Raw genomic sequence first — 23569 nt, 5'->3', positions numbered from 1 at the left:
TGCTCCATATAGATAGAGATTGGTTTGGTTAACCAACCTCTACCTGAAAGTATTGGCCTATAAGGAGGGTTGACATAGTGCTTATGGGCATTCAGGAGGCCAAAAATAACAGGAATCTTTGGATGGTCCATGGTAAAATAACTATATAGACCATAGTCTATTTGATTGGTCATTAAAAAATCATACAAATAAAAATTAAACCTATTAATAATACTCGTGATTTGATACCTACGCAGCTTCATATACAGTCCCTCATCATTCAGCATTTCAAGCATTCTCTCAATATACACATTCTTGTCCACCACCTTTATCAGCTGGTCTGATAATAAGTTGTTGCACCTTTATTAGCTCATTCAATGCTAAAGTTTCTTTCGGTGTTAGATTCTAAAAACATTACCATCATACTCCTTAGAAAAACATTCCCTTAAGTCTTGTTTGCATAAGTTAATAAAAGCCTCAACAGAGGGTGTAAACTCAGGGGTAAAAACACTTGTTTTTTTTTTAAAACCATCACACATTTCAGTTCTGTCAGGAAAAACAACTGTAAGCATAGCATTTCTTACAAATAATTTAAGGTCTAAGAAAACGTCAATCAAATTGGTTCTAGTAGCTGGCACAAAGGCCAAGCATTTGTTAAGCACTGCGACTTGTTCATCAGCCAAAACATAAGAGGAGAGGTTAAAAACAAGAGCACTTGCTACCATTTGTTGTGGTCTGGTTTCCTCTTCTTTATATAAGGGTCTGACCCTGTCCTCAATCTCCCCTGTCTGCTTCATGTATGCCCTTTTCACTTTTCTTGCCTTATAGACAGTACTCTTTGTAAAAGAAACAGAACCCGTAAACGCTGAACTGCCTAAGGGCTCAATACCAATGACTGGAGAACCAGCGTTACCTCCGTCCATACTTTAGGTCTCACGCCAGGCAGAGTATGCCCTAACTGGCCCATTTCACTGCTGGAGTCATTAGTGTTACATAAAATCTGTAGTTTCATGGTCATTAGAAACTTGTCGCATAGTCCCAACAGTTAAATTATACCCAGCTCCATTAGATAAATCAGTCTGTTGTAAAGGATTGCTACTCCCACTTTGCTGCGTGCACACGTTCATCTTATCATGCCCTTCTGGTATGGAATCCCCTCCCTGACGTGACGCTTCCACTGTCAGGTCAACTGCATCCCATGCATCTTTGCTCTGAATCCTAATGGACTCATCTCTCAGCCAGGAAAATACAAGGCCTTTACAAAAATACATGGAGTCTCTCTGTAATTTCTTAAACTTATGTGCGTATAGAGAAATGCTACATAGCAATTCATCAATCCTTTTTGCAAACACAATATCAAGAAAGGAGTCATGTAATGTGGAAAATATTACATCAATCTCTTTAAGTAGCAACTCCAGAACTCCTCTTCCGGTGGAAAAATCAATAATAAGTCACATATAGTCCAGACTAAGTTGCATATTCAGCATCTGGCATTGCTTTAAAAGTTCTGGGCAACTATCCCCATAAGATGGCATTTTAAGAACCCACAACCCTCTGGGGATAACTTTATGATGTAATGCTGCGTCCAAATGGAAGCATTGTTTTGCATTTTTGGATTTAGGCCTTGGTCCTGTAAGGCCTTTTTGTTGTTTTGCTCTTGTTTGTTTGCTGCCAGGACCATGGTCTGAGAGACTGGACGTTGACCCTGTGGAAGGAACTGCTGGAATTAAGAACACTGGCATGAGTAACATTTGTAATGATGGAAGTTTGTAATAATGGGCTGATTAATAAAGAGTCCCATAATTTGATCTAACAGAAACTCCAAGTGATATTACTAAAATGAATGAGTTTTGTATGTCCGTCAGGAATCTGGAGGAGAAAATGTATAAACACAAGCATCTGCAGTGGCAACACTTCCATTTGAAAGCAGCATTGCATCATAAAATTATCCCCAGAGGAGTCGCGACTTAAAAGAGATTAATGTAATGTTTTCCACATTACATGACTCCTTTCCTGATAATGTGTTAGCAAAGAGGATTGATGAATTGCTATGTAGCATTTCTCTATACGAGCATAAGCTGCAGAGTGACAACTTTAAGAAATTACAGAGAGACTCCATGGATTTTTGTAAAGGCCTTGTATTTTCCTGGCCGGGAGATGAGCCCATTAGGATTCAGAGCAAAGATGCATGAGATGCAGTTGACCTAATAGTGGAAGCGTTACGTCAGGGAGGGGATTCCATACCAGAAGGGCATGATAAGATGAACGTGTGCACGCAGCAAAGTGGGAGTAGCAATCCTTTACAACAGACTGATTTATCTAATGGAGCTGGGTATAATTTAACCGTTGGGACAATGCGACAGGTCTCTAATGACCATGAAACTACAGATTTATGTAACACTAATGACTCCAGCAGTGAAATGGGTCAGTTAGGGCATACTCTGCCTGACATGAGACCTAAAGTACGGACGGAGCTAACGCTGGTTCTCCAGTCATTGGTATTGAGCCCTTAGGCAGTTCAGCGTTTACGGGTTCTGTTTCTTTTACAAAGAGTACTGTCTATAAGGCAAGAAAAGTGAAAAGGGCATTCATGAAGCAGACAGGGGAGATTGAGGACAGGGTCAGACCCTTATATAAAGAAGAGGAACCCAGACCACAACAAATGGTAGCAGGTGCTCTTGTTTTTAACCTCTCCTCTTATGTTTTGACTGATGAACAAGTCGCAGTGCTTAACAAAGGCTTGTCCTTTGTGCCAGCTACTAGAACCAATTTGATTGACGTTTTCTTAGACCTTAAATTATTTTTAAGAAATGCTATGCTTACAGTTGTTTTTCCTGACAGAACTGAAATGTGTGATGGTTTTAAAAAAGCGAGTATTTTTACCCCTGAGTTTACACCCTCTGTTGAGGCTTTTATTAATTTATGTGAATGAGACTTAAGGGAATGTTTTTCTAAGGAGTATGATGGTAATGTTTTTTACAATATAACTTTAGCATTGAATGAGCTAATAAAGGTGCAACAACTTATTATCAGGCCACCTGATAAAGGTGGTGGACAAGAATGTGTTTATTGATAGAATGTTTGCAATGCTGAATGACGAAGGAGTGTATATGAAGCTGCATAGGTATCAAATCAGAGGTATTAATAATAGGTTTAATTTTTATTTGTATGATTTTTTTTAATGACCAATCAAATAGACTATGGTCTATACAGTTATTTTACCGTGGACCATTCAAAAATTCCTGTTATTTATGGCCTCCTGAAGGTCCATAAGGACTGTGTCAACCCTCCTTATAGGCCAATAGTTTCAGGTAGAGGTTGGCTAACCGAACCAATCTCTATCTATGTGGAGCAACAGCTTAGTTTGATGTTGTCAACAACTGATAGTATCCTGAAAGACTCTAATCAGTTTTTGCAGGATTTGTATCTATGGCCTAGAGAGCTAGGAGATTTTAGTAATGTCATTTTTGTAACCCTGGATGTTAATTTGCTTTTTACGAATATCCCGAATGATGTGGGGGTTGAAAATGTCAGAATGTTTTTGACTATGAATAGTACCTTCTCTAGCTCTAAAGTAGAATTGATTTGTGATCTTTTAGAGCTGATTTTGGAGAATAATGTGTTTGTTTTTGAAGCAGATTATTTTTTACAAAAATTAGGAGCTGCAATGGGCACGGCTTGTGCCATCTCCTATGCTAACATTGTCCTAGCCTATTGGGGATTACAATCAGTAGTTACTGATCCTCGATTTATTGAATGTGTGAAATTTAATAGATGCTTTGCGGATGATGTTTTCTTTGTTTGGCAAGGGCATTATGATTTGTTGGTCATATTTGTAGAATATTTGCAGAATAGTACCACCTTAAATTTACTATGTTTCATTCATTTGCTAGTATAGAATTTTTAGATGTTAAGCTAAACAAGGAGAGTTTGGGCAGAATATCTACTGGTATGTACAGGAAACCATGCAGAAAGAATAATATTCTGTACAATACTAGCATGCACCCTGGGCATGTGCACAAAAATGGGGTTAAGAACCAAGTACCTAGGGTCATGTGACTACATACTGATCAGGCATTTAGGCTTAAAGCACTTGATACTTTGCGTACAGAACTTACAGATCAATGTTATAAAATAAAAGATATGAGAGCAATACAACAGGTTAACTGCAATCAGGTTAAACCCTATTTTTCTGATAGACAAGAGGTTGATACAGCAAGTGAATTAGTTAGTGTGGAGAGTAATTTGAGTAGAGTGACACTAACTTACTCTAGTGATGTAAACAGAGTGTGTGACATAATTAAGAAGAACTGGCCAATACTCCTGGTGGATGATAGTTTTAGGGAAATCTTAGGTGGGGCCCTACACTTTACTTTTAAGAACAATAAAAGTCTGAAGGAGAGACTCTGCTACAAACAAACTAATTTTAATGTATCACAAGCTGTACATAGAGGTACTTATGCTTGTAGAAAGTGCAAGGCCTGTAAGTATATATGGTCTGCTACTTCTGTTCAACATCCCATAACCAAAGATAACATTGAATTTCATTTTTATGCAGACTGTATGGATATGAATTTATTGTATTGGGCATAGGGTGCAGTTTGTGATAAATTCTACATTGGTAAAACTAACCGTACGCTAAAAGAAAGAGTAACGGAACATGTTAATGATATGTGTAACAGAGAAGATAGCAATGCATTGACTAAGCATATCCTAGAAGTTGGTGATACCCACCATTTTAAATTTCTAGTACTGCAGAAGGTTACTAAGCATATAAGGGAAGGTGATATTACTAATGAGACAGAATATATGGAACTCAGATGGATCCTAGATTTTAGGGCAAGTTCCCCTCCTGGTTTAAGTGGAACTGTTTCTTTAAAACCAGCTCTTAAGAAGAGGGGCTTGCATCATTGAATAATGTGAAGGTATAATGTCATGTGCTTGTACCTTTTAATTTGATTGGTAGTGCTACTGTATTTTAAGCCTGTTTTGTCTGTTTATGCCGATCCGATGAAGCAGAAGTGCCGCAAAAGCACTAACCTGTTTTTACTCTTTTTGGTTTTGGTATAAAAGTTTGTCAATATCTGCCCTAGCCTAGTGGACAGCTTTTTATTTTATGCTTATTATTTCATAGGTTCATAGGTTCATACTAGGCTATCTGCCCTAGGGCATTTATAAGCCTAGCCAGAATGTGTTTGGCTTTTGCCACCCATTTTAAATTAATTTTGCTATGCCCTTTTTCTAGGTTAGTATAATGTGCCTCTGTCTAACAGTGTCACAGAAGTGATATCCAGGTTAAACCTACGATCTCCCATCCACTCATCAAGATTCCTCTTGTAGAGAGTCAATGAGGGACTCTGCCTAACCTGGACTGGGATTTTATTCCAGAGTGAAGGGAGCCTCTGGGTTATGAATCTGTCCCTCCAGCATGTCCTATTTATTTCAGTGCTGAGGTTCAAGTCTCTCGAGTGCGTAGCTCGATGGGATTTGGATTTTCTGAGGTGCAGCATGTCCATTAATTCTGGGTCGGACATGGCTTTATACGTCAGGCACAGATCGCCCCTGAACAGGTGGTATGCCACTGAGTAGAGCTGGAGTTTCTTTAACCGGGCAGCATATGGCATCTGTTTGAGCCCTTTGATCCTCTTGGTGAGGTACTTTTGGGATATTTCCAGTTGCTGCAGGTGTCTGGTAAGGTACATCCCAAAAGGGGCATTGTACTCAATTATGGGCCTGATGAGGGATGAGTAAAGAGGCACGATGACCTCCCCTGATCTAGATGTGAATCCCTTCATGATTAGGTGGGCTATATAAAATGTTTTTCTAACCACTTTGACCACGTGGTTGTCAAATGAGAGACTGCTATCAACTTGAGTCCCCAGGTCCCTAATTACTTCTTCTGTACTTAATGGTTTACCACCTATGTGGTAATTTGTGGGCACTTTGTTTTTGACAAAGGGGATGACTATACACTTTTTGGCGTTTAGCTTGAGGCCATGGCTCTGGCACCAGTTGTCTGTTTCTATGAGGCCCTTTTGTAGGATGCTTGTGTCGGCTGGAGAGTTGATTATGGCACCCAGTTTGCAGTCATCTGCGAACTTGGTCAGCCACAGTCCTTCCATGTTGGCCTGTACCTCCGAGAAATATATACCGAACGAGAGAGGTCCCAGGACTGAGCCTTGTGGGACGCCACTTGTAACTGGTTTGGAGTCTGACATGGCTCCAGCAATTCTAACTATGTGGGTTCTGTCCTTGAGTCAGTTTGCAATCCATCTAGTGACATAAGGGTTTATATTTAAGCTGGTGAGCTTATCTATAATGCCCGAGTGGGGTATTGTATCGAAGGCTTTTGCGAGGTCCAGGTAGGCTGTGTGGACCACCTTCCCCTCATCAATGGCCTTGGTGACTGTTTCAAAGAAATCAACCAGGTTTAAGAGGCCGGATCTGCCCTTAACAAAGCCAAACTGGGTAGGATCCAATGTCTGTAGGTCCCCAATATCTTTATTTATGAGGCCCATGATGATCCTTTCCATAGCTTTGCAGACCAAGCTAGTCAGTCTTATGGGGTGATAGTTTCCAGGATCCATTGAGGCATCACCTTTGTGGAGAGGGACCACTGTTGCTGTACGCCACTCTTTGGGTACATATCCTGTAGTAAGGCTGAGATTGAACAGTAGTTTTATGTTTGGGTTTAGCTCTTCTTGGAGTTCATGTAGGATGCAGCCCGGGACACCATCTGGTCCCATTGATGCTGTGTTTTTTGCTTTGGAGAGGGCGGCTCTTACCTGAGCATCTGAGATGTCAGGGGGGCAGCACTCTGCTGGGATAGTTATTTGCCCTTTTGATGGGGATGGGGAGGAGAAGTTTGCACTGAACCTGTCAGCTAGGATGTTGGCAATGTCTGTGGGTTCGGTGTATTTTTTGTCATTTTGGACTCATTCTGAGCATATCTGGGAATTCCCACCCAGGTTTCTAACATAACTAAAGAAAGCTTTGTGATTATCCTTAGTGTCCTGTGCAATTTTTCTCTCAAAGCTGGCCTTAGATGATTTTATGAGTGCCCGTAGTTTTTTGCTAATACTGATCAGAGATGCCTTCCCTTTTTGGGATTTTGCTCTATCATTTAGTAGCTTCCTCCTTCTATTGGTATATCTGGAATTCCTTGGGGTACTCCTGCATGGCCTCCTTCAGATTTCATATAGGTATTTCGTAAATTTAGGTATTTCTTTAAATCAAGAATTACTAATTCTTCTGCATAAATCTTACCAATAGATCAGAATGCTTTGCATAGTTAGACAATCTTGTTGTGGAATTTTGTATGTTGTTTCTATTGATTGCATATCCAGAATGTTTAGTTCTTTGATACATTGAAACCGACAAACAAATTATTTCTGTTTACAGGAATTAATTATTTCTCTGTATATTTTATGTGGATAGCTCTTTGTAACTATGAATTGTGTTAAAAGATCAAATCAGATTTTTAAATCTATATTTGCATTAATAATTTTCCTAAATGAGTCAATGTAATAATTAATCATACAAGTTTTAGTGTGCTTAGTTATGTTATATTGCATGCTAATACCTAATATGTGCCATGGCAAATTGTTTTTAATCTATTTGAAATTTTTTTTGTAAATCAAATTCATTTATTGATATTACAGTTAGTAATTCTTTCCAATTTGCAGAATAATTTGGAATTATCCAATCTAAGTCTGTTTTAGATATCGATGCTTTTATATATGTTTCTATATCAGGAAAGTTTAATCCTCCCCATCTCAATGATCTGATTTGATGTATTAAAGCTATTCTGTTTCTTTTGGGAAACCATAAAAATTTTATTAGGCATGAATTTATTTCTTTGAGTATATTCCTTTCTGGTAACAGTTGTATTGTCAAAGCTATATATATAGAATATTGGGTAGTAAAGCCATTTTTATTAACTGTAGTCTATCTTCAAATGTTAATATTGTTTTGTTCCACTTTTCCACAGAGATTTTAATTGTGTTGATGATATTATTGTAGTTTTCTGAGGCTAATTCATTATTATTCTTGCATAACTCAATTCCTAGATATTTTAAGGTAGATTCTGGTTTCCCTATAATGTGATTCCCCTTCGTCTGCAAGCTTTTTTATTTAAAAATAATAATTTTTATTTTGATTTATTGAAATGGAATCCTGAAGTCCTGTAAAATGTATCAATTAAAATGTCTAATTCTTCTAATGTCTCTTTTGTATTGGATAATTTTAATAATATGTCTTCAGCAAAGAGCATTACTTTAGAATTGTATTGTTCATAAACATCTACTCCTTTGATTTTTGTATTGTTATGTATTGAATCTGCCAATATTTCAATAGCCAAAGCAAATAGATTCGGTGACATGGGACATCCTTGTTTAGTGCCCTTTGTTATAGGTTCATAGGTTCATAGGTTGGTACTGTGCTATCTGCCTGAAGGCATATATTAGCCCAGCCACATTGTGTGGTATTCACCGCCCCTTTAGTAGTTCCCTAGACCCTTGTACTAGCAGCTAGTATATGTATCGATTCAGAGGTGAAAGGACCTAGCTTAACATATGCTAAATTATTTGTATATATATTCTTTAGTAGATGAACAAAGGAAGGAAGAAATTCAAATAAAACCAGGATTTTGAATAAATAGTCCCAATTTAGGGAATCAAAGGCATTCTCTATATCTAAGCGTTAGCGCGATTTAGAGCGATTTAGCGCGGAGCTGCCACTGTTGCACACTAGGGCAGTGCCGGTTAAGCAGGTTTAAACTATTCGGGCTACCTAAAGTCCACTCTTCAAATTTTCCCTTAAAACTACCTTCCTCGAACTATACTACTGATCAAATCAGCGTATCCTATAACTAAAAAGATCAACTCTACTTGACTCCAAGTAGACTATTCTCTATCTATTAAACCTAGCACTTGCTCCTACAGTACTTATTACCTTGATACGGCACTCTTGTCATAGATAGTACCCCAAAAGGCAACCCCCATTTCTCGGTCACCCACGTCCCCGGAATCTTTTTAAAGTTTTTGTCTACCCTTCTAGCATGTCGAGGGATCAGTTGCTAGTGTCCTCTCCTGCTCAGCTGGTGAACCTGAATATTGAGGCAATGTTTCAATTGCCTCATGTACACAGACAACCCTTTCCTCCTCCCACAAAACACAAATACATGCGAGAGATGCAACTATACGGCCAAACTGGAGGCTGAGCTCTCTCAACATAGGACTGGCAAGACCAGTCAGGAGGAGAAGGTTACCACACACACTATAGACCCAGTCTCACATAGTACCATTACAACCTCAAATCATACACATAAACACACAAAGACATACTGGAGGCTCTGATCAAAAATCTACCAAAACAGCAGAGGCCACCAAAGCAGACACCCAAACAACCACCACCTCAGAACACAACACCCGCAACACATAGACCTCACAGTCAGAGTGTCAAACAGTCACAGCCCTTAAGGCCAAACACAATGCCAGACACACTAGTCATTGGTGACTCCATAGTCAGACACACTGATGTCCCGCTCACCAGACTGAGTAAGGAGAAGGTCACAGTAAGCTGCCTGTCGGGTGCTAGAATCCACCACATAACGCAAGCACTCAGGTCTCTCAACAGCAGGTACAAATATGACTCAATCATTGTCAACGCTGGTGTAAACGACCTGAGACGCACTCTCCTTGGACTACATGAAAAGAGACATTGAGGAGCTCTCTGATTATGTAGCCCAGGCAGGTATGACCCTGACCTTGAGCAGTATCCTACCTTCACCAAGAATGATGCCACAATACAGAGATAAGATGATCAGCTTTAACAATTGGCTTAAACACTGGTGTCATTCAAAGGGGATCCAGTATCTGTCTGCCTGGGATGACATGCTGGACAAGCCACGCTGTTCAAGGGACGGCTTGCACCTGTCACCCTGGGATTCCGGATATTGGCAAAGGCTCTTGCCACCCCATAGTGCCTTTTTAGGCAAGGCTCAAATTCTAAACCTACCACCCTAGAACACAAAAAGGAAAAAACTAAGGGTAATGCTGCTCAATGCCAGAAGTCTAAATCTCAAAATGCACGACTCGAGGCCCTTCTCAGTATGGAGAACATCGATGTCTGTGCTGTGACAGAAACCTGGTTCAAGGCTCCTGAGAGCACCCCAGCTATCAAGTTTTACCTCATATCATGCGATTCCCCCTCAAAATCCGGACACTACCAAGAAAGGAGGGGTATCCATATTCATCAAGGACACCCACACCTCAAGACTGGTGGCAACGCATGATGCATCGGAGACCATCCAGGTGCAATTAACCATAGGCAAGACTGCTCTGCAAATTGTAGCATGTTACAGGCCACCCTCACAAACTCAGGAAACTCACATGGCCTTCCTGAAAACACTAGAGGGGATAAATGTATCACCAAACACCATCATACTAGGTGACTTCAATTACCCTAATATAGACTGGGAACACTACTCAAGCCCAAACACCCTAGCCCAAAAGTTCCTGGAATTCATAAACTCAAATGCCATGGAACAACTAGTCACCATCCTCACAAGAGGAGATAACATACTTGATCTCATCATCACGAACATGGGAGCACAATGTTCAACACCGGAAGTATACCCCTCACTGGTGAGATCAGATCACAAACTAATCTCGCTGGAGGTCCTCATCCCACCCCACCTGAAATAAAAAGACCACAGTAAAGAACTTCTCAAAAGCCGACTTCACACTTCTAAAGACTAGTGTGGTCTCCTTTCAGGCCCCGAGCGCGGAAAACAATACTCAAGCCGCTGAATCACTTACAAACGCCTTCTACCAGCACCTGCAGGACTGCATGGATAAGGCAATCCCAAGCAAAACAAAGACTCTTTGTACCAAAGGCAAGCGTCCAGTCTGGTGGACCCCAGCCATAAACAAACTCTACAACAAAAGGAGGAAGCTACTACAAGATAGAGCAAAATCCTTAAAAGGTAAGACACCCTTGATCACTATAAGTAAAAACTAAGAGCTCTCATAAAATCATCCAAAGCAAATTTCGAGAAAAATAGCTAAAGACTCAAAAGACAATCATAAGGCCTTCTTTAGCTATGTTAGAAACCTAGGAGGAAACTCCCAGATATGCTCAGAACTAGTTCAAAATGATGTGAAGATTACTGATCCTACAGACATTGCCAACATACTGGCTGACAGGTTCAGTGCAAACTTCTCTGCCACCTCGCCCCAAAAGGAGAGATACCTATAGCAAATGACTGCAGCCCCCAAACATCTCCAGCCCAAGTGAGAACTGCTCTCTCCAAAGCAAAAACACAGCATCCATGGGACCTGATGGTGTCCCCGGCTGTGTGCTCCACGAACTCAATGAGGAATTAAACCCACAGCTAGGGCAGCTGTTTAATCAAAGTCTTACCTCTGGATACGCATCCAGGAGTGGCGCACTGCAACTGTGGTCCCACTTCACAAAGGCAGTGCCTCCACAGACCCTGGAAATTACCGGCCCATTAGCTTGACAAGCCTTATCTGCAAAGCCATGGAGAGGATCATAATGGACCTCATAAATAAAGACATAGGAATTTGCAGACTTTGGATCCAACCCAGTTTGGCTTTGTCAAAGGCAGATCATGCCTTTTAAACTTGGTTGACTTTTTGAAACAGTCACCAAAGCCATTGATGAGGGAAAGGCAGTCCATACAGCCTACCTCGATCTGGCTAAGGCCTTGATACAATACCCCACTCGGGTATCATTGAAAACTCATCAGCTTAAATGTTAACCCATACATCACAAGATGGGTTGCAAACTGGCTGAGTGACAGAACCCACAGGGTCAGAGTTGCTGGCGCCATGTCAGACTCAAAGCCTGTCACAAGTGGTGTCCCACAGGGCTCAGTCCTGGGCCCACTCTTGTTTGGCATCTACTTTTCAAGTACAAGCAAACACAGGAGGGTTATGGCTGACAAAGTTTGCAGATGACTGCAAACTGGGCCATAGTAGAAAACACATCTGACACAGATATCCTTCAGAAGGGTCTCACAGAAACGGATAACTGGTGACAGAGCCACGGCCTAAAGTTAAATGCCAAAAAATGCATAGTCATACCCTTCGGGAAAAACAAGGTTACCCCTAGCTACCAAATAGGTGGCAATCCACTGAGCACAGAAGAAGTTATCAGGGACCTGGGGACCCAGGTTGATAGTAGTCTGTCATTCGACACCCATGTAGCTAAAGTAGTTAGGAAGTCCTTCTACATTGCCCACCTTATCATGAAGGGATTCTCATCTAGATCAAGGGAGGTCATAGTCTCCCTTTACTCATCACTCATCAGACCAATGATTGAGTACAATGCCCCATTCGGAATGTATCTGACCCGACACTTGCAGCAGCTGGAGAGGCCACAAAAGTTCCTCACCAAAAGGATAAAGGGTCTCAAAAATCTGTCCTATGCTGCCCGACTGAAAGAACTCCAGCTCTATTCAGTCGCTCACCGCTTGCTCAGAGGTGCCCTTTGCCTAACATACAAGGCCATGTCAAACCCAGATTTGATGAATATGCTTCACCTCAAAAATCTAGATCCATCAGAGCCACAAGGGCGGAGACTTAAACCTCGACACGGCTATTAATAGGACGTGCTGGAGGGATAGATTCATCACCCAAAGACTTCCTATGCTGTGGAACAAAATCCCAGTACATGTGAGGCAGAGCACCTCGCTGGCCTTGTTCAAGAGAAATCTTGACCAATGGATGGGAGATCGCAGATATACCCCAGGAATTACCTCAGTGTCACTGCTCGACAGAGGCACAGCAAAATAATGGGTATAGTTCCCCATACTAAAGGGGTGGCGTAAGCCACAAAACAATGGGCTAGGCTTATAAATGCCCTCGGGCAGATAGCCTAGTATGAACCTATGAACCTATGAACCTATGAGTGCTTCTTTATTTATTTATTTTTGTTAACATAATCTATAAGAGAAATTATCCTTTTAATATTGTCATGTGTGTGTGTCTATGATATATAAATCCAGTTTGATCATTATTTATTGTTTTGGATGGTGGTATTTTCATTCTGTTAGTTAATATTGTCATAAATATCTTATAGTCATTATTTAATAAAGATATAGGTCTATATGAGGTACAGAGGTTTGGGGATTTGTTTTCCTTTAAGACTGGTGTGATTAAGAAATATCTCCAAGAGGGTGGTATTAAAGCTTGTGACTGAATTTCTAATAGAGTTTTATGGAAGATGGATAGTATCTTTGAAGGAAAAAGTTTATATATTTCTATAATTATGCCATCTATACCTGGATCTTTATTATTTTCACCCTTTTTTATTGTATCTGTAATTTCTTTGTAAGATATGGGTGCTTGCAGATCTAGTTTTAATTTTTGTGTTTTTTTATATTAGAACATTTTTCATCTAGATTTAGTTGATTGATATGTATATTTTCTTATTGGAAATGTTCCATGTAGTGATTTCTATAGGCATCAAGGATGTCACCTATATCCGAGGCATTTTTCCCTTTTTTTCATGGAAGATACTTTTAATGTTATTAGCTTTTAATTGTATTTTGATTCTTGCAGATACATTATGTAGATATTTGGGAGAAGTGGCCAAGGTATTAATATTTAGTTTTTCTAAAGCTAAACTAGTTTTATGTGTTAGAATTTCATTGTATTTATTGTTTAATACTTCTACTTTCTTTTTCATCTCCAAATGATTTTGATTTTTTTCAGCTTTTACTGACAAAAGTTTGGATTGTATATGTAAGAATTCAGAATCCCATTCTCTGATTTTGTTTTATACCAAGTTAGGGTTTTACCATATATGTAAGCTTTTAATGAATCCCATGTCATTATTTTATTTATCTCTGTGGTGTAATTAATATCTAAGAAGAACTGTAATTCAGATAATAACCAGGGTTTGAACTTTTTAATTTTAGTTATATATGCTGGAATTCTGGGGTTAAAGATTTGTGGTCTGAAAAGGGACAGGGAGTGATTGAGAAATTAATGATTTTAGAGTGTAACTCATGGGCAGCAAATATTTTATCTATTTTAGTTTGGGTACCAAATCTGTGATCTTGATGGGAAAACAACATAGATTTATCTGTGATCTTGATGGGAAAACAACATAGATTTATCTTCTTTAAATTTGAAAGTATCTACAAGATGAAATGATTCTAACCACTTGTTTAAAGCTTTTGATACAGCAGATGTATGCAGTGGTCTTTTATTTGTAGTTTCAGAAATATCGAATATACAGTTAAAATCTCCTCCTAATATTAAGTTGCCTTTATAATTATTGGAAATGAAATCCAAGTGTTTTTTTAACAGTTCCTGATCCAATGCCTGGGAACCAGTATAGATTGGCTATTGTCGATATTCTGTTATTATATTTAACTATTACTAATACCATAAGACCTTCTTTATCTTCATACTTATAAATGATTTCTGGGTTAATCATGTTTGTTTTCCATAAAAGTGTTACCCCTTTTGTCTTTGTCTTATAAGTGGATTGCACCAATATCATACATTCCTTAGGATTCCATTTGTAATTGTCATTTATTTTGAAATGAGTTTCTTGAAGGAAGACAATTTGTGCTTTGTTCAGTTTTAAATATTTCAGTAGACTTGATATCTTGCTAGGATTGTTTAAGTTATTGGTATTTAAATATAATAAAGTTAAATCAATCCTAGGTTATTTAGACTATGTATTTTTATTTCACTGTGACTATTAAACATTTTCCTCTGATAACTATAAAGTATAAGTTTAAACTTTTAAAGGACATTATCAGTTTTGTACTTCGAGTGTTTACCAATAAAGTAATGTTTTGGTCAGGCATACTAAAAATGTTTTTATGAAATAGCAAATTTAAATTAATAAATTTTAACAAAACTAAGATCCGCACTAGCCATCGAATGAACATCATTCCTAATCTGATGGATAAACCTAAGTACATCAGATTATCACTCATACCTTGACAATCTAGAACATCTGAGCTCCATAAATTGAATTATCATATGGAAAATATTTGTAATAGGAATAAGCAATAGTTATATTATTTTGTACAGACAAAGTACTATTGTAGATTAGACAGAATTCTAATACATTATAAATATCTACCTGTTGTATAAGCAATTAATATTTACATGAAAGATAGATGACAAGCAATTCAATCATATTAAAGTAGGATGTATCATATATAATACCTCAGTAAAAGATTATAGCACACAGTTATTTAACATATTCACCCTTACTGAAGTCTTTCAAAATGTATTACTTAATATAAATAGATGGTAATAATATTTATACCCAATATTTATAATACAATGTATTTTACTGAATATATCAGAAGTTATATTTCATTGTTTGCAGCATTTAAGTAATCACTTTGTTTCTAACTTACTTAAAGCATCAAGTTTGTTTTATAGGAACATTGATGAAAGTTAGTGCATTTTAATTATCAGTGCATCCCTCTTCCCCCCCATTTCCTACACATAAGGATTTTCATATCTGTCATTTCTTATTACAAAATGAGTGAAATTATAGATTAAAAACAACAAATTCACTTATTGTGATTAATGATTACAAGTTCTCTTTCCATATTCATAAATTGCCATTTTATGGCATATACTGAAAGTTTTTAGATTTAAATGGCAACATTCTATTTTGTATAATCAGCAAAGGTTAAACTGAGTGATTATTGTCAATTTAATGCTATTTGTTCAGAATGTGATTGTTACATTCTGTGACATTCCTAGTTCAGACTTCTATTGTTTATCTTGAACAACTTTGTCAGTTTGACATCATGTATAAACATTAGTTACCTTGGTAACAGCTTAAGTATTATGTATGGTCAAGATGGGTTAAAAAACTACAATTCAAGTTAAAGGAATTACATGACTTGTTGTGCACATTTACTTATATGAGAAAATCATCATGCTTCCCCTCGATGTTCAAGGTAGTGTATGTCATTTATGATAAGTTAAGACAGTAGTGTAATTATACACAAGCCCATGTTATTAAATCCTGTCTTTAATATCTAAATTCAGCAGACTTCTTCATCTTATGTGACGACTATATATTTTATGTCTAGATTTACAAAAATCATACATTATATAACTATTGTGTGTGCTTTCTTTTTTGTTTTTTTTTTGTTTTGGCTGTTGCTTAGCTATTTGAGAGACCACAATCTGTAATGTTTACTCTTATTATTAGCTCCTTCCATGTATGTCTATACAGTCCATAGACTTTAAATTATGAGACCCTTCTAGTTTCTTATTTGTTGTAAGTATATTTCCATCCTTACATACACACATATCAGTACTTCAAGCACGGGCAACAATGCCAATCCAGTTTAGCCAGAATACCATTCACTAGTTCATGTGGTGTGTTTCCAGGCCTTTCTTAAAATATCCAAACCAATATTTGTCCTGTTCCATTTTACCAGCCTGTTCCATGCAGTGGCCACTCTGCCAGTGAACCACTCAACACACCTTCCATTCCCACAGAAGGAAATCTGATGATTCTCTAGAACTTTCCAAACACCCCTAGAATCAGCTATCCCCATATGCCCAACACATCTGAGCAAGCTCACCTCCCAGACTACTGCAGCGGGTACTGCACATGACCAAGTGCTCTTAGTCTTTCACAATAACTCAGACTTCCACTCTTATGTAAGTCCTTAATGTGTTTGGACCAAAATACACTTTAAATATAAAATTGTGCTTATTATTATTTTTTTCTCTTTTTATCAAGAATCAACTTGAGCTAAACAAAGTGGTGGGAGACCATCAGAATGTATTCATGTGGTTTAAAACAGCCCTTTTATTATTTATATATATATATATATATATATATATATATATATATATATTTTTAAACCAAAAATGCCATTGCCGAAAATCAACTCGGAGGCTCTTCAGAGCCATTAAGCATTATCATTACTCTGTCTCTGTTACCATAGCAACATGAGAGCATCTGTTTCTGTTAGTGTGTCTGTGTACGGCATACAAGAGGCTCGTGATGCACCTGAAGCAAAGCTTAACTTCACTGCAACTTCTAGCCTAAATTCACTCCCTTTCAGCGAGGCACCAGCCAGGAAAAGAACAGAGAGCAAACAGATAAAAAAAAAAAACTCCCAACAGGCCGCCACAACAAGAGACAGCACACTCCTCCAGCCCTCCCACCTCTCACTTAGTAGACATAGAAACAAACCATTGTCTGCTAAAATATCCCAAATCACAGTTCTATCCACCCCCTTCCCCTGGATCCAGGCTAAAACACGAAATGTCTCTTCCTAATACATGAGCATCAGTAAACCTCGATCACAAGCCAAAACCCCCAGCTTCCCAGAGACAAAAATGGCAACATATAACAGCTGCCAGACACAGGTGCATCCACATACACTATGCCAGGCTTAATCAAACAGCACTTGAAGCTATGATACCTGCCATAAGTGATATTAATTATGTTTAGACAGAATAATAATAACATTTGTACTAGCTGCTAGACACGGCTGCATCCATGCACACCATATCAGGATTGATCAAACAGTACTTGAAGCTATGATTCCTGCCATAATTGGCATTAACTATGTTTAGACAGAATAATAATGACATTTGTACTAGCAGCCAGACACGGCTGCATCCACACACACCATATCACGATTGATCAAACAGCACTCGAAGCTATGATACCTGCCATAACTGATATTAACTATGTTTAGACAGAGTAATAATGACATTTGTACTAAGAGCTTGCTACTATTATATAACCAGGATATACATGACATTTCTAAATCATACTTTAACTGAAGAAGGCATTAGTCTCCATGACAATATTTTCTTTCAAAACACTCTACTGTTACTGCTATTATATATGGTGTTAATTTGCTACATTTGAGTCTGAACTCTGATGAACCTACCTTTTGTTTGTGAAGAATTATTGGACTCTTTGAACATTCTGAATAAATCATTACTGTTTCTCACTTGTTTAAGAAGCCCTCCTTTTTTAAAATAAAACAGATGACAAGTGATGTACCATATCAGTTGATACTTTGAAAGATGCAGTTGTAAGAGTAATTTTTTTGGGACAGCTATCTTGGAATCATTTTTTTTTTTCCTTCTTTCTAGCATTAGTCCAAGGATTTGTTTCTTTTATTCTTTTAAGAGTATGGGCCATCCATTTCATTCCATTCCATCTGGGATCGATACTATGTTGTTGTTTTTGATGAATATAGTAGCTTCTTCTACGTCATTAAAGGTTCTCATCTCATTGGCAAAAATTATTTTTATCTTGGCTTGGAAAGGCCAGCTGTGCTTTAATGTTGTTTTGTTTCAACAGTTTTATTGTTGGCCAGACTTTTTTCCTTTGTTCTAGTATTCTGGAATAATAATCATTGTGAAACATTATCAGGCTTTAATTGTATTTTAAGGGTGATTTTCTCCAAGCAGATTTTAATATTAGTTCCTTGTCCGGAAATGAAAGAAATTTTATAACTATGGATCTAGGTGGAATATTTGTTGAGTTAGAAGCAGGTTTCCTCAGTGCTCTATGCACCCTTTCAATTCCAAATGGAAGTCCCTCTTTCAAGTCTAAAAATTCAGGAATCCAGGTTCTTAAGAATGAAATAATGTCTTCTCCTTCAGTGTTTTCAGGCAAACCAAAGATCCTTATGTTGTTTCTCCTTTCCCTGTTTCATAAACCATCTATTTTAAGCAGCCATGTATTCTGTTTAAGCAGAAATTATTTTTGGAATTCTTCCACTTTGAGTCTCCCTTCAATGTCATTTAGATAAGTCTCTATATTTGTTATTTTTGTATGGCATTGCTGTAATAGTTTCAGTCTGTTTTTGAGAATTTAATTTGAGGGTTTCTAAGTCATTTTTAAAGCCATCCATCTTCAAAGATAGTTCCTGTAAGGTAGATGTCATCAGTTGCAGTTCTTTTTTCAAAGCAGCATCTGGATGAGAATTCCTTGAGTTGTTCATATTCAGTGACTCAATATATCTCCAAGTTACTTGACAGGAAAAGTTTTGTATATCTCCACCATAATTGGTATTTTTGTAGTTTAGTAGTTTATCTATAGCTTTTTGATGTTTTAAACTTGAAAATAATAAAACTTTCCTATATTATTATGCTAGTTTATGAAGCTCTCAAAATTCACTGCTTTCAGTTGACCATTTAGGCTCTGCCCCCTCACTTCTTCTTTGTATAGTTCCAAGATAAAGACTTTGATAACTAATATGTAGCAAATTTTAGCAGCCAATACAGAGGTTTTATATATATTGGTTGGACGGACTATGATTTATTAATAAGTGAGGTAACAATATGAAACAAATTTTAGAATCAGAATGTTGCAAAGCAGAATGTAAGGGGACCTGCAAATGTTTAGCATGTAACGTGTGCAAGTATATTGCAAATGCTCCCCCTTTTTCCCCTCTACAAGGACAACAGCTACTATTCCAAGTTTGTTTAACTGCAATTCTAATTTTGTGGTATATGCAACAGTATATCCAACCCTTGTCTATGTTTGTAAGACCATTAGGAAGCTGAGGAATACAATTTTCAAGTATATTTATGGTACTAAAGCATAAAAGAGAAGTAAAGTGGAGGGCTTTTTGCGTAAATACGGTTTGGCTTGTACAACTCTAACAAAAATTGTTGTTCCATGTGGTACATTATGTTAAAAACAATTGTGAGAGGAGCAGGAAGGATGAGTTAGAAAATATTATTGATAAGTGAAAATGAATGCCAGTATAACGCCTGGACTAAATGTACTGGTTAGTTTTAAATTTGTACAGAAGAAAATGAAAATTGTAGGAGATTAAATATTTTATTTTTTTTCAACATTTTTATGTTTTACTGGTTTGTAATATTTGTCATGAAATGCATTTTTTAATGTATTTATTTAACATTTGTTTACTGGGAAAGTCCAACTTGGAGCAAAGCCAATTTTCAGCGGAGGCCCAAGGAGAACAGCTCTTTACTTTGTCTGGACATTAAGTCATGTAGTGTAAGAGCAGCAAGTGATTTGAGTGGATGGTGAATGAATTAATCAGTCTAAGAAATGCCATTTGCATGGATAAAAGTGTTTATTAATTTATTTCAGTAAAGTGATTTTTTTTGCTTTAGTTCACCTGTATTTGTTTTCAGTTAGTTATTACTAGAATCTCCATTGCCACAAACATACAGACTAGAATGGCACACTAGTACAGCAGTTACCATTACTGCTCCACTTTGGTTTCCATCTAAGATGACTTCTATATCACATCTGAATGTCCTTCCTATGTCTGCCTGAGTTTCTAATAGGTGATTCATTACTTCCTACAACACAAGAATAAGATATTAGGTGAACTGACAATCCTGTAAACTGCCCACAAGTATAGATGTAATTTATGGACACACATGAGTGTTTGTGCATCTTTCATTGGACTGGCATCTCATCCATAATTATTTATTTGTTTTGTCACATGCTGAGTACTAGAATAGGCTCTTTCTGTCCTGTAGCTTTGAAGAGAATAAAGCTGCTATCAGAGAATAACTGAAAGAAGCATACAGACTGCCAAATTTATTTCAGTTTAGAAAATGCAAGAACAGCACTTAGTCTACAGTTTTTGAAGCATTTAATGAAAGAATATGGGAGAAATATTATGTTTTTAGTGGCACAGAATTTTCTGTTAGGATATAGGAACTTTTTTAAGATATAGAAGCAAGCTGGCATTAATAGAACTGAATTAAGGCAACATTTCTTTGCACAATCTTTAACTGTTTTATGGAACCATTTCTCAGTTTTGGCACACTCCTCAAACAACGTTGATGTATTTAAGTGAAGTTTGGACTTCTGGGTTGTATGCAAGACCTTTAATCTTCTCTTTATGGAGTCTGTGTTCCTAGAGCTTTAAGGCCAGAACACAATATTCAAATTTATGAAACTTGTATATAAGTCTAGTTGGAATTTCTAGTCACTAACTTAACTGTTATTTACAAATCCTATTTCATGGACTTTTAAAATATTTCTTTATATTTCTTTTACAGGCTGGTGTTGATGGTGAGAATATTGGAAACTGCCCATTTTGTCAGCGGCTTTTCATGGTTCTATGGCTAAAAGGAGTTAAATTTAATGTGACAACTGTAGATATGCGAAAGTAAGATTTTTTTTATAAGTTCTCTTAAATGTCTTTTGATCCTGTAATAAGCCAAATTTATACTAGGTAAATGAGAATGAATCACATGGTTCTCATGGAAGACACTCAGTGTCCTCTTAATGGGATTCAATTATGCTTAGCTTGTATTTTATTAAAGGTATACTTTCTTAATTTTAGTCAGTAAACACATTGTAACAGAAACATTTCTCAATAAAACAGCAATATCTATATGCACCTTAATCTTTTGTCTAATAATACCTCAATCTTTATAAATCTAGAAATGATTCACTGCCATGTTTACAATTACTTAAAAATAGATAACCTGGCAGCTCTATCAAAGAGAGAATAGTTTCTCCCAGATATGTGTCACATTTCCCCTCCTCTCATTTGTGAAAAATTTATCATTTTCTGTGTATTATGTTCATGTCATTAGAACTATTCCTGCCACTTCATCACAAAGTGTCCTCACCTCCGCACTCCAGTACCTCTCCCTCATATTACCCATATCTTAGTTTTCATGCTTTGCTTCCTGTCCATTTGCACTGCCATTATATATTGTAGGTACTTATATTATTTAGTCATATCATTTTATCTTGACATCTGATTTCACCCTTCTATGCTTTCACCAGTGCATTTCTTGAACCATTCCAGAGTCAGAATTGTACCCTCTCCCAATCTTCCATCCCCTTACTGCTTCTCTCTGATACTCTTCCATTTTCTGTAAAACGTGTTCCATATGCATGTTATTTCTTTGCTACTCTAAATATATACACTTATATATATATATATATATATATATATATATATATATATATATATATATATATATATATATATGTACCCTGGGTTTTCCTCTCTGCATCACCAACACTCTCTTTTTCCATCACCCCAGTGCAGAGCTATCTGTTTACTATTTAGGGGTTCATCACCATCTATGAATTCACCTTACATGTTGCTTAGAAATTAATGATACTCTCTGTCTGTTGCTTCTTAGCAAACCACGACAATCAAAAAATCAGACATACAGGTTAAAAACAAGAAATACGGCTGCAGATAATGTACCACAAGCTATTGTAGACAACTGTTTATTATACTTTGCAAAATAATAAACTTCAGATGTCTTTGTAAGCTCCAGACCCATCTGCCAAAGACAAAGTCAAAGTAAACTTTATTGTCATACAGATCAAGAAAGAGAAAAAAGTTTGTATCACTGCATCAGAATTCGATACTCAGACTTGTACCATATGAATGACAGTTTATAGAAGGAAGATAGATTAAGTTAAAAAAATTTTAAATTAAATAAAAATAAAAAAAATAAGATACAAAAAATAAATAAAGCAAAACAAATTTGAAAGCTCTATTTACATCAGAAACCCAACAAATACATCAGCAGGAATATACTCAGTAGAAATATAAGGATATGCAAAAAACAATACTATAATAAATAGGACAGGCACACATGTAAACTTACCCACAACCAATATACACCATAAATTTACAGTTCACAGTTTTCCTAGTGCAGAGAGATGTATGAAGTGAGCTATTCAGAGAGTTTATGTAAACAACAATGACATACTGCACACAAATGTTTTACCCATGTAGCACGTTAGGCTATGGGTTTGTTGTTCAGCAGTCTGATAGCATGTGGGACGAAGCTGTTATGGAATCTGGATGTCTTGCATCTAATGTTTCTGTAATGTTTCTTTGTTGTAGGAGTTTGAACAGTCCATGAGCTGCATGATGTACATCCTTCAATAGTTTCTGGATTCTGCCATAGCATCTGTTTGAATATATGTCCTGTAGGGAATGAAGGTTGGAGCCAATGATTTTTGTGACCTGTTTAACAATCTTATCTAGTACCTTCCAATCATCTTGAGAGCAATTTCCATACTAGACAACAATGTTGTTTGTCAGTACACTCTCAGTTGTGGCTGTGCAGAAGGAAAGTAGGACCTGTGGGAGGAGGTTAGGTCTACGAGGTCTTGTAAGGAAAAGGAGGCATTGATGGGCTCTCTTTATAAGGCAGGAAGTGTTTGCAGCCCAACTTAGGTCTTGCAAGATATGTACCCCTAGGCACCATTTATGATGAATGATAGGGGTCGGTGGCTTTTTCTTCTTCCTAAAATCGATGATGATTTCCTTGGTTTTCCCAACATTTAATGCTAAATTGTCAGTGCACCAATGAACGAGTTGGTTCACTTCTTCCCTGCAGGCCCCCTCATCTTCCTTCTTGATAAGGCCGATTACCATGGTGTCATCTGCAAATCTGATGATTTTGTTTGACTGATGCATAGCTGTGCAGTCATGTGTCAGAAATGTGAAAAGAAGTGGACTGAGTATGCAGCCTTGTGGGACCCCAGTGTTTAGGGTGATGGTTCATAGGTTCATAGGTTATAGGTTCATAGGTTCATACTAGGCTATCTGCCCTAGGGC

At 37.3% G+C, this 23569-nt stretch overlaps 1 protein-coding gene across 1 annotated transcript in view; it reads left to right on the top strand.

Moving 5' to 3' along the window:
* The window catches only part of CLIC2 (chloride intracellular channel 2), a 645649-nt gene that overhangs the window by 390720 nt on the left and 231360 nt on the right, over window positions 1-23569 (top strand). Inside the window, exon 2 of the mRNA XM_044057634.1 lies at window positions 21027-21136. Coding sequence (XP_043913569.1) covers window positions 21027-21136 — 110 coding nt within the window. The remainder of the gene's footprint in view (window positions 1-21026; window positions 21137-23569) is intronic.

Source organism: Protopterus annectens, chromosome 15.part0 (assembly GCF_019279795.1).
Source record: "Protopterus annectens isolate FY-2018-M chromosome 15.part0, PAN1.0, whole genome shotgun sequence".
Classification (NCBI taxonomy): domain Eukaryota; kingdom Metazoa; phylum Chordata; order Ceratodontiformes; family Protopteridae; genus Protopterus; species Protopterus annectens.
Note: the sequence above shows the minus strand (reverse complement) of the source record. Positions and strands in the feature narration are given on the sequence as shown.